At 39.2% G+C, this 12,336-nt stretch overlaps 3 protein-coding genes across 3 annotated transcripts; 2 read left to right on the forward strand and 1 right to left on the reverse strand.

The window, feature by feature from the left end:
* Positions 1-1,772: 1,772 nt before the first annotated feature.
* On the forward strand, positions 1,773-2,685 carry g0s2 (G0/G1 switch 2). The gene is made up of 2 exons (XM_084917468.1): positions 1,773-1,871; positions 2,002-2,685. Exon 2 carries the CDS (start codon positions 2,020-2,022, stop codon positions 2,371-2,373), a length of 354 nt encoding a protein of 117 aa, XP_084773594.1. The 5' UTR covers positions 1,773-1,871; positions 2,002-2,019; the 3' UTR covers positions 2,374-2,685.
* A 355-nt stretch (positions 2,686-3,040) lies between these two features.
* On the forward strand, positions 3,041-8,731 carry taf8 (TAF8 RNA polymerase II, TATA box binding protein (TBP)-associated factor). The gene is made up of 8 exons (XM_084915968.1): positions 3,041-3,206; positions 4,943-5,102; positions 5,391-5,489; positions 5,575-5,637; positions 5,746-5,870; positions 5,984-6,131; positions 6,243-6,385; positions 8,036-8,731. The coding sequence occupies exons 1-8, from the start codon at positions 3,159-3,161 to the stop codon at positions 8,174-8,176; spliced, it is 927 nt and encodes a 308-aa protein (XP_084772094.1). The 5' UTR covers positions 3,041-3,158; the 3' UTR covers positions 8,177-8,731.
* LOC146364864 (ciliary microtubule-associated protein 3) lies at positions 8,582-12,271 on the reverse strand. Its single transcript, XM_084915970.1, has 5 exons — positions 11,692-12,271; positions 10,933-11,031; positions 9,180-9,313; positions 8,983-9,100; positions 8,582-8,695 (listed from the first exon to the last, which is right to left on the reverse strand). The coding sequence occupies exons 1-5, from the start codon at positions 11,839-11,841 to the stop codon at positions 8,630-8,632; spliced, it is 567 nt and encodes a 188-aa protein (XP_084772096.1). The 5' UTR covers positions 11,842-12,271; the 3' UTR covers positions 8,582-8,629.
* Between the last annotated feature and the right edge of the window lie 65 nt (positions 12,272-12,336).

A 12,336-nucleotide genomic window follows, 5' to 3' on the forward strand; every position in this document is an offset into this window, starting at 1 on the left:
CGTACTTAGAACAGCAGGTTCCAGACGGAGTAAATTAAGCCAAGTAAGCCAATAGACACAAAACATGTCTTTGTGACCAGGTTTAAACAGCTTTTGTTATAAGATGTGAATAGGAGTCAAAAGCTGAGAAATGTATGTTGACTTAAAGGGTATATGCTTTAGGTTATTATTCATTACACCCCATTTATGAATTTCCTGTATTTGCCAAGCTGGATTCAACAAGAATAATCTAACTGCAAACACTGTGTTACAGGTAAAACACTCAGTTTTAAAATCTCTGAAATAAAAAAGTCACTGTGTGTGTAATTTTCCTTTCACATATAAATATTTTAAATACTGTGTATCTAAACTCCTTCTCCCCTTAGCTCCTGTTGAAAGAGTTTTCACATCCACATTTGCCATAAAACTTCCCCCTCAACCACAGCATGGTGACTTGGTGAAGTCCAGAATAGAGACAGACTGTTCATTTCAAGCAGAAGTGACAAAAAATGGAGCAAAGGTCTCCAAACAGTCTCAACATTTTCCCAGCAGTGGCAAACATAAATGCCCAGAGCTGAGTTGCTCAAAGAGGAACATTATCGACTGCGTAATTATTGCGTTATTACCTGCAATATTTTTGGCAACTCTGCAATCCAAAAGTGGACAAACGGGGTGAAAGGTTGTCCCTGGATTAGCTATGAAGAGTGGAATCAGTGTGGATACTTTTTAGCATTTTCTTCTGTATTTTACTCTGACCTGATGTATTAGTATGAAATTCTTTACATAGAATCTTCACCTCCATATTCAGTTCAAAATCTCAAAGTACTGAATTAAAAAGTAATGCTTTAATGTAATGTCATGAGTAATCTGTATAACTGCTGCATTTTACTTAGAGAATTATATTAATATGCAATGTGACAGTTACAAAACTAATAATAAGTGTAACTTATTTGGTCACTACCAGCACAGCTAAAAGTCAAACTGGATAAAATGTTAAGCATGATTCATCTGGTGTACAGATGTTGAAGCAATGTGTGGTTGTCATTTTCACTCAGTGATGATGTCTCTGTGACAAAGATCAGACACATTTCCCAACTCGCTACTCTTCTCTCGTGCAGCAGAGAACTGGTTCAAAGTGCAGAGAGTTTGAGACACGTACACATGCACGTACTGTCAGCATTTTGGACAGATTTAGGTACAGGAGCAGAGCAGCTCAGGGCAGCATGATTTGGGGGATTCTATTGACCCTTATCTTCTAATGAGGCTTATCTATTGCTGTTCAATAGGGGGTATTCCATGTGTAACCAATACTGTTGTCAGACAATAACTATTAACCAATAAATGGGACTGGCTTTCCACAGCCTAGCATACTCTTATTGGACACTAATGAAGCTCTCCTGATAAAGATCAATATGCATGGTAACAAAGCACAAACCCAGGACTGTTGTTGTTCAGTGGTCAGTAACATGTTAACTGTCTGAATGTTAACATCATTTATTTATTTATTTTTAACTTTTCTTACACAGAAGGCGTGCCTGTGTGTGCTTGAAGAAGTTAATGAGTACCAACTAATGTTGCAAAGCATTACTTACTGTCAGAACAATATAATGTTTACTGCATGAACTGCACATGCAGAGTTCAGGCAACATGTCACATCACATGCATTTCATCACATACAGGGATTGGATGTGTCTGCCCTTTTACCCAAACAAGTTCTAATCTCCAACAAAACAATTGGCCTCATGAATATGCATTGTGTCCCCAGTGTGGGCGTTAACCTGGCCCTGCTTGGGTTTAAATATGCAGGCTCTGCCTTTGCCTCTGCCTGCAAAGCCTGATTACTCAGAACGCACAGAAAAAGAGAATAAGAGAGTTTGTGCGTGTGCTTCGACGTGAGTATTATTCTCTTTTTTTGTGGATAGTAGAATTTTTGCATTTTAATTAAATGGATTAGTTGTCAGGAGTAAATCTTTGTTCTGTTTACAGAATATCTGGTTACAATTGTTCCTTTTCTTTTAACAGACTCATCGACAACACAATATGGAAAACTTTGGCGAGATCATCCCATTTGCTAAGGAAATGCTGACACAGAGACCCAGCCGGAGCATGCTGAAGATCTACATGCTCGGCTCTACTCTGGCGATGCTTGGTATGGTCGGGGGACTGGTAGAGATGGCTTTCCTGCCCTTTGTGGAGAGAGATACTGAGGAGGATGAACCAGCAGAGCTTATCATCCTGAAGAAGAAGGAGAAGAAGCAGGTGCTGAAGCCACACACTGCCTCTGCTGATAGTGAAGTTGCTGATGTGGTGGATACAGTAATGCCCGAGGAAAAAGCCAAATATCTTTTGACTTCAAGGCGGAGAAGCTCAGCCAACCGCTTACATGCTTCTTAAAGAAACTTTCTCCTCTTCACATAAATGGACACTAGAGATGATGGTAATGTTGGTAAATCAAGTCATTGTGCGGAAATGGTTCCTTCGCGCCCATTCATTATTTCAAAAATTGGTTAAATGTGCAATTTGCTCCTGTTGACTGGGTAAAAAATGAGATGAGATACAGTGAAGACTGCGGGTTACAGTAACGTTGGCTGCTGGGCAGCAGATATTTGTGAATGTGATGTGATAGATGTGTTGTAAAAGTGGAATGTGTGTGATTAAATTTGTTTTGCACCCTAATAAAATATATTTTTTTTCTCCAAACAATTGTCTCAGACCATGACTTTAATATAATCTGTGCGGTAGGTTACTTCAAAGAGCGGGCCTCATGTTATAATTAGCTAAAAGAGAGAAAATGTAACAAAAAAATTGCAACTGAACTTTTAATCTCAATTTTCTTCATTTAATGCAATAATTTTAGAACTATGACTGGAAAATATATTTTAAAAAGTATCACAAATACCCTTTTCCAAGTACTTATTTTGTATTACAAATAACTAAAAGTCTGCTATATTAATTTTACAGCAGAGGATTTTCACAAATTAGAAGCAAGTTGAAGCAGGTGTAATTTTACAGATGAACACTCGGGGGCGACAGACAAACAACGTGTGTGATACGATCGCGATACGGCGGAAATAACGTCATACAGTCGTGCTGTGTTTACCAACGGCGGCTAAACGGTGTTCGGAGAGATACAAATATAAATCTGCTCAAAACAACGAGGAGATTTCTAATAACTGCAGATGGCGGATCCTGCGGTGGCGTCGGGAGGCCCTCTGAATGCCGGAGCGGTAAGAAATGTTTTTTTTGGGTCACGCAGAGGAGGCGGATGTAGCATGTAGAGCCGGATTCACGGTGCTTGGCTAACAGTCAGACTGCACTGAAGTCCTAATTCGATTTAACAACTTTAAATAAATATGATTTAGTCCGGTGAAAGCTTGAAATACGTTTTTATAGACTATAAAGTGGGTTAACTTTATCTATGTCAGTGCTTACCCTGTCTGAATAAATGTTTGTGTCCTTACAGTGACAGGAAGAGGTACGTTTTACGTGTTCTTTAGTCTTAACATATGGGCACATCCTCATCTAAATTACAGGTGTGAACAAATAGAGTCTATACCAATATCACAAACACTAAATTTAGGGAGAATGAAAGGTTTAGCAACACTTCTTGTATTTTTCATCGATATTTGGGGTAGACCAACAAACCGTTCGAGCTGTTCCCATCTGTCTGCTAACTACAAGGGATGGCTATTAATAATATTTTAGACAAGGTCAGTTTATTTATATAGCACCTTTATTATTAATAATAAAGTGGCACAACCATTCAGTACGGTTTAGTTTTATTTATATAGTGCCAATTCCCAGCAACACCCCCTTAAGGCGCTCTATATTAAAGACAAAAAACCCTACAATAATACAAAGAAATCCAACAGTCAGATCACCCCTAGGCAGCTTTAATGTTTGTCTGTTTTGTTTGGCCTATAAAGTATAAATCGTGCCTATTTGGATCTAAAAATGCTGGCGGAAAAAAAACGAAAATTCAAAAAAATGTTTGATCTTTGTTGATATCCCTAACGTTTACATGAGCTAACCATGCCAGGAAGTCTGGATTCAAAATGTTGAGGACAGTCCAGTTTGTTTGTTTGTTGTTTTTCCCCCAATAAATACAGCAGCAGATTTTAAACGTGTTTTCTGTCCACATGGTTGGGGAAGGTTCAGTGAGCATTTGCAGTATGTGTTATCACTTTGACTCAGAACTGTTGCAGCGGTCTCCAGTGTAATCAATGGAGTGAGCATTGCAGTTTGGAGCTGCTTTAGTACCTCAGGGACAATGCAGTTTGCTGCAGTGGCAAAAATTAAACCTCTCAATTACACAAATATATCTTACAGAAACATGTCCACCATCCTAAGCTCACTAAGAGCTGGATGATGAATTAGAATACATTTTATTATTAACATAAAATTAATCATTATAGAATTGATTCAGATAAACAAAACGTCTTTTTAAATCACCCAGAGCCCAAATATTCTCCCACTTTCACCACCAGCACTGGGAATGTTTAATATGTCTGATCAGTAAGGACTCTTGAGAAATGTTTGTGAAATGTAGAAAATATGACGATTTCGTAGGTTTAACGTCTCCTTGCCACTATATTTGTTAAAAGTCACATTTATTTCTAACATTATAGTAATAGCCCTCATAACCTTAGTGTATGTGCACATTGTTGGCACATTGATGTGCCCACCAAGCAAAGGGAATAACATACACTGTGTGGTAAATTTGCAAGGCTTGGCTCATTATTCTCTGTTTGTTATACTTCAAATTACAAAAGCTAATGTCCATGTGCCCCTTAGCTGTAAGTGAATTAAAGATTCTGGAACCATGTGTCTGTTTATTTAGCCTTTTAAAGAATCCTTTAGTCCCAAGTGTGTTGTGACTATAGTGAGATATTTTTCTCATGAAGACAACAGCATATCTATGTATTTCTGTTGTATACCCTTATTCACATTTATTTTATTTCAGCGTGGAAGTGCTGGTAAAGCAACTTCTAGCCCTGCAGAAAACTACCTCCTGGCACGCCGTCGCACTCTGCAGGTCGTTGTCAGCGCCCTGTTGACTGAGAGTGGCTTCGAGAGTGCAGAGAAGGCAGCTGTGGAAACCCTAACTGAGATGTTGCAGAGCTGTATGTATGATTTTTAAGTGTACACCATCCACTGGGAAAGCTGTAAATCTTTAAGTGCCTCTTTTACAATATATATCTGAACACCAGTGCAAGTACACCTCACTTTATTTAACCTACTTTCTTAAATAAACACCAAAGGGAATAATTTTGGTAGAAGTTGGTGAAAAAAAGCTGAGAAACTGACATAACTGAGCCCCTGTAGACTATTTTCAGAGCAGACGTTTCTTGAATTTGCAGTTGGTTATTGATTCATGTTTACAGAACTGATTCTTTTTTCTCTGTTTTTAGATATTACTGAAATAGGTCGATGTGCCAAAGCATACTGTGAACACACAGCCAGGAGCGTCCCGACACTGTCAGACACAGTGGTCACGCTTATTGAAATGGGTAAGACCTCCTATAACACATATGGATTAAATGTTGCTAAGGGAACACAATACTGATTCGATTTATTCTGCTTGTGTCATTAAAGGTTTCAATGTTGATACTTTGCCCATATATGCTAAAAGATCACAAAGGATGGTCATAACTGCCCGTAAGTAGGAACTCAGCTCTCCATTATTAGTATTAAAATGAATGACTTGAGACCTTTTGATCCAGTGGTTTTAGATGTGAAAAATGTTTATTTATTTTTTAATTTCAGCTCCAGTGACAAATGCTCCTGTGACTCCCAAAGCGCTGTCAGCTGGACAGAAGCGCACACATCCAGCCCACATCCCCAGCCACTTCCCAGAATTCCCCGACCCTCACACGTATATCAAAACACCTGTGAGTCAGAACTTTTCCACTTCATCATGGAGATCCCTAGAAAGCTGGATTGTGTATTATAGAAGTACAACTGTACTAAAAAGTAAGCCACTTAACAGTTTTTCTTCCTGTAGACTTTCAGAGAACCTGTGTCAGACTACCAAGTGGTGAGAGAGAAAGCAGCAACTCAGAGGAGAGACGTGGAACGAGCACTTACACGCTTCATTGCCAAGACTGGAGAAACTCAAAGCCTATTCAAAGATGACATCACTACCTTCCCATGTGAGTGATTCTCAGTAAGCTGATCTTTATTTAAAGCCAGATTATGTCTTGTGATTACTGAATGAAGCATGCTGCATTTTCACGAGTTCTGCTTCCTGTGATTGTCGTCAGTAATCGCAGCGCGGCCGAGCACCATCCCATATCTCAGTGCCCTCCTGCCCTCAGAGCTGGAACTACAGGCTCTGGAGGAGACGGACTCCTCTGAGCAGGATGACCAGACTGATGGCGAGAACACAGCAGGAAACGCCATTACTGTAAGTCTCCATGTCTGGGACCTGGTGTGCCATATATATATATATATATATATATATATATATATATATATATATATGGTATAAACAGCATATATAGAAATTGTAAAGAAAATTAATATCTTCTTGGGATATTTCACAAAATCCTGAATCTTTGTTAAATTAAAATTGTATCACACATTAAAAATCTTCTCTTACTGTTACTGTAGTGACAGGGAAAGATCTATTGCAGATTAGCCTGAACAAATTTAAGTGAGAATCTGATCTACTTCATTACCGTGATAACAGAATTTCAGGGTCATTTTTTTTCAGTATTAAGCTCCATTAGTTGCACAGGGTTATCAGATTTTCAGAGAGAATATTTGTCTCAGTTCAGATGCTCAAGTATATTAGCAAACACGTGGCAGAAGTTTCTCAGAAAACCAGTAGATTTTCTTAGGAACTGAAAGCTACTCATCCTTCCATAGACTTTAATAATGGAGCTTTTGTGAACATTTATGTGAGCTAATTTCGAAGTAAGAAGAGGCTTTATGAAACTGAAGTAATTTCAACATAGGAGTTTTGATGTCACAGTGCATTTCCATGTTCTGGTTGAGTTCTGTTGCCATCAAGATGTCACACAATTTAAAGTAATTGTTTTAAAATGGGAGAGCTTTGTTTATGCTGAAAATGTATACTTGAAAGTTGATATCATCCTCATATTTACCCTTTTAAATTGGACCTGTAATGCTTCTTGTTTATTTTCTACCCTGTCTGTTACAATGGTGGATGCTCATATTAAAGAAGTTTCAAACAAAGATTCAGCACAGGTGATCTGTGAGCCAAAAGCTCAGGCTTTTGGCTCACAGGGTCTTGGCTCTGTATGATGGTGAGAGAGATGTAAGAGTGGATATCCTTAACAGAGCACATAGCTCTGGCTGTGCGCACAGAAGCCCCAGCCATCTGCAGTTTGTTTAGGAGGTGCTGCCAAATTTAAGGTGGCTGCATTTTTCTGGGGATTGATTTGCTTGAATTTAGGGGGCCATACAAAGAGTCCAGTAAAAGATTAATAAGGATTATTTTGAATGTTGTGCATAACAGCCCCCCTTTAAATGTGAAAATACAGCCAAGGAACAGCTCAGCTTAACAGAGTGACTAGAAATGGGATGAAATAGCTAGCAGCTAAAATATTAAAATAAAGCTAATGCACTTCTGAAGCTAGGAAACATGCTTCATTCATTTAATACATACCAAAAAATTAAACAAACAAGTAGTGTTTCATGCTCTAATTACTTATTATTAGTATCCTGGTTAATGCTGGAAATCAAACTTTCATTACTTTACATTGATTTCAAAGAATTCATAATTGTGTAAAGGACTTTCAGTGTGTTGATAGGCTACCTGTGTGTCCATATTGCAATCATTATGTTCAGCTAAGCTAATCACATCTAAAGTGGCATTTATACATCTGCATGAAGCCCACACCCAGAGGTACATCATAACAGGTTGCATCCAATCCTAACTTAACTCTGATTCAAGTTTTCTATTTACCATGTAGTTATCAGTTGGTATCTATGCCAACAGTTAGCAAGAAGTTTCCCAGAATGCCCTTCAAATATACCACTGCTAATATATCCACTGCTAATATTGATTGTTTTACATTTCCACATTCAGGATGATCCAGGAGCTGACAAAGAGAATTCCATGCTTCCTCCCAGCGGCGTAGTTCCATCCACCAAGGCTAGTGAGGACAATGTAATCGACAATCCGTACCTCCGGCCGGTCAAGAAACCCAAAGTAAGGAGGAAGAAATGAGAAGGGACGAGGCTTAAAGCAACAGACTCATATCTGCTCCAGTCTTTGGTGCTTACAACAGTCCAGTCAGTGATTCCCTGCACAGGGGAAGTGGCCCGGGGTTGAAACCTGCTGCGTGAGCTGAGACCAGCGACTGCTTTGCCTCAGCAGTGGGACCAGTACTGCAGACTGACTTCCACAGAAGATGGCTTTTTTTTTTGTTGTGTTAAGTGTCACTGTTTAAAAATCTGTCCTACATTATTTTGTAAGCAACATCTTTATGTAACATACAGGTCACATAGGAATTCTGTCATTTTGTAATTAAAGGAAATTAAGTTTCTTTTAAAAAAGAAAAAAAAAAACCTTACATGTTCATATTTTGTTTATATTTTAAGGGGAAAGACAAAAAACAAAAAAAAAACAACATCTTGCTTCGCCAATGTCACGATAGGTTTCCATGTAAGACCTTCAGGGTTAATAGTACAAACTCAGGTAGGCCACTCTGTTCCTCTGTTTAAGGTACTCCTTTTCACTGGCAAGCTGTGGGAGGAAAATAAAATATGTATATCACTATTTTTTTGGTGCAGCAACATGTAGTTTTGTACAGGTATAGGTGACGAGCACACCTAATATAACACCAAATTAACAGGCTTACAGCTAATGAGTTTATCTGAGTAATTGTGCATAGAATCAGCACATCTAAAGAGAGACAACATTTCTGATACTAGAGAGATATCTGTGGTCTTTATGTATAAGCTGGCTGTGCCTTTTAAGTTTTTGTAACAGCAAAATTAAGGCCATGAAATTTCTCAACTTGCTTCGCTCACCTTCACCCTGAGTGACTTCTTGCCTATTTGAGGCAGGCTGGACCAGTCTGGTCTCCCAAAGCACATGGGCCAGCTCACTTTCCTGTTTGTCACTCTGTCGTGGGCATACGTCCCAGGGCTGTGTCACAAAATAACATCTGTCAGCTCAGTTTAGCACCGTAACATTTCAGCCACGTGTCAGTTTCTCTCTGTCTCACCCTGGACTCCTCTCAGATGTACACTGTGTGGTTTTGAACCTCTGTGCTTTTGAGTTGAAAGCTATTTTGCCAGGAGGAGAGACCCTAGAACCACTTTGATCCTGCTGGTACTGCCACGGTGAAGGGGTCACTGCCTGGTGATCAGAAGGATTATAAAGATCTTCGTATTAAGTATTACATATTAAAAAGCCAGTAGCAGGTTTATACTTGCACAGAAAATGTTTTGACAACCCCCCCCCCCCAACAGGTACAATACAGCAACTTCTAACTATTTGACTTAATTTGGTTTTAATTTTAGCTGACAGAGTAATGAAGATTTATTGCCAATACTGTAAGCAGACCAGTCATGCTAATGTAAACAGTCACAGAGCAAAGGCCCATTAAGAACCAGGAAAGGATTTGAGTAAATTTGTATTGCATTTTGATCATTTTCACATCAACAACTTTATATTAAGTGAAGGGCCACTTTAATTCTTTCATACCCCACAAATTTAGCTCGCAATGTAGCTCTCCTATTTAAAACTGTCTTAAATATTAACTGTGTAAAAAAAGATGAAAATTGCAAGCATAAAATACTTCCATGATAAAATTCCCAGCTTTACAGTATTTTTTAAGCATGTTTACATCCTGGAGCTCATTTGAATCACTGAACTGGACCTCTTGTGTCCTCTCAGTCCGTTTTGAAGCATTTGAAAAAACCCCATAAAACATGGTTTGTCCAACATGTTTATACTTAATTTTAGGTGAGCAAAGTTCTAGTCTTCTGTTAGTCTGTTACTTAACACTAATTACAAAGTATATGTCTTTGCAAAGCACCTGTCCTGTCTGTTTGCTAATGACAGTTGATAAATTAGTACTCTACTCCCTCATCCTAATTATCAATGGTATAAAATTTGGATGAAGTCCTCTTATGAGGCCTTGAGCTGGGCATTTTTGCCACCTTGGTGTTTTCATATCAGATGCGATAACTGAGGAGTGGATTTAACTGTAAAACCACAAACTCGTCACGAATTGAACTTAAGCTCTTTTCTGACTCTTGGAATGATCTTATTTTGAAAAACTGACTTAATCTTCTGTTCAATATAATCAGAAACTAGTGCACGAGTTCCCAAAGTTAACAGGAAAGTGTTCACTAAGGATGCAGAGCAAGGTGGCCAAAGGCCAATTTCTATCCAACTGGAAGTCCTTTTCCAGCCACAGAGGTCAGACCTGGAAGCTCCCTCCATCTTTTATACATTCTATCGTCCTAGTATCATTTTTGCCTCCAAAAAAACAATATATTTAAAAAATACAATACCATGATAACAAGTAAAAAACCCTTAAGAAACCGCTGGGCAATATGAAGATGTCCTAAGATAGTCACTTCATGGCAACATGGAAATAAATGTAGAGGTTTGGGCCAAAATGTCGTAATATATCAAAATCTGAACCTAAAAAAAAGACCGAACTCATGAAAGGATTTACAAAGAAGAAATCAAGGGAGCAGTAGGGTGGCTTTCTCACAGGCTTCTCTTTTTGCAAACCAACTTATGTTTGTAACCACTCCTGCTGGCCTTAGAAATGACACAAATTTCAGACACTTATGCAGTGGAGCTAGTTTCAAGTCCTGGAGGCATTGACCATCGTTAATACAGGCTAAGGCTGTAAGTAGACAGTCCAAGTGGAACGACCCTTAGGCTGATATACAGTAAGGCTGTTAATACACTTCTTAATGTGCTGTCAGTATAACAGGAAACTTCTTTGTGTAACGCACCTTGTTACAAGGCGGAAAGCGCACAGCAGTCCTTGCAGAGAGACTATATCCTTTCTTACTCCCAGGTGTCTTCTGTATGTCATAAAGTATGGTGCCAAACTGTGACAGAAAGGGAAAGTTTATTAATGGAAAACACAAGAGAGAGGTAAAGAGGAGAGTGCAGGCAAGGTGGAGCAGGTTGATTTGTAACAGAAGGAAAGCAGCAAAGTTGAAAGGGCAGGTTTACAACGTGGTAGTGAGACCTGCTACAATATGTGGTTTGGAGAAGGTGGAAACAAAGTTCAAAGGGACAAGGCTGAGGTGAGACAGAGGATGTTGAATGTGAAGCACAAGACAGGAGAAAAACAGGAAGACCACAGAGCAGCTTCATGAATGCAGTAAAGGAGGATGTGAGGAGGGTTGGTGTGACAGAAGAGGATATTAATATTGGGTCAGATGGATACTTAAAGGGTGCAGCCGTTAAAGGAAGAGGAAGCAGATGTTAATGAGCAAGGCAAACTACCAACAAACATTTAGAAGCACTACTTTATAAAACAAGTATGTAAATAATTATTCTGAATATACCATTCATTCACCAAAAGTCAGCCGCAGCTGGCCTGCATCTCAATGCACTTACTGTAGCTGACTTATTTTGAAGCATCACCTAAATTAACTTTAACGGTCACGTGGACATAAAAACTGCATGCATAGAAAGAAAGGGGAAAAATATGTAAAACAACTTGTGAAAGTACCCCTTAACTCTTTCTCTCACACACAAACCTCGTGGTTGTCATAGCTTCCCGGGCCGACATGTGGCGGTCCCTGTTGTGACATTTGGTTTCCCAGCCGGTCTGGCGCGTAATGGAGAGGAAACAGCCTCCTCTCCAGTGAGCTCCCAAAACACACTCTCTGAGCAGGAGCGGTCAGCATCGTTGAAGCGAACGTTTGGTAACGTAACGAAAACCCAAGTAGGAGGAAAAATACTGCTAGCTACTTTCTAGCTGTCCAACACCTGTGACCGTCGTAGTGTTTCTGCTTGCTGTAACTATGGCAACCGAGCAGCATATCCTGTTCAACGCTGATTGGTCAACTTTATTAAAGCTCCCACATTTCGATAGGCTTAAATTTACATTATGCGTGGCGGATAGCTTGTATTTATGCTTGATCAAGAGTTGGGAAAACTGCACTCAGTTAATACACAGCATTTTTTCATCCCAGCGATTTATGCAAAACATTGAACCTCTGTAGTTTGCTGAATTTGCATATCTAAATTTCAAGACGCTTCCCCACTTAAGTAGCGATGCCCATCCTGTCGAACAGAAACATCCGCTTTACCCTGCATTTAGTTTGCAGGTATCTTTCAGCCTATATATGACCTCAAAATAATGAAATAAAACAACTGCAACTGAGGGGCCCACAACTTCA

The sequence above is a fragment of the Perissodus microlepis genome, chromosome 20 (genome assembly GCF_051167445.1).
Source record: "Perissodus microlepis isolate ML-2025 ecotype Zambia chromosome 20, ASM5116744v1, whole genome shotgun sequence".
Lineage (NCBI taxonomy): Eukaryota > Metazoa > Chordata > Actinopteri > Cichliformes > Cichlidae > Perissodus > Perissodus microlepis.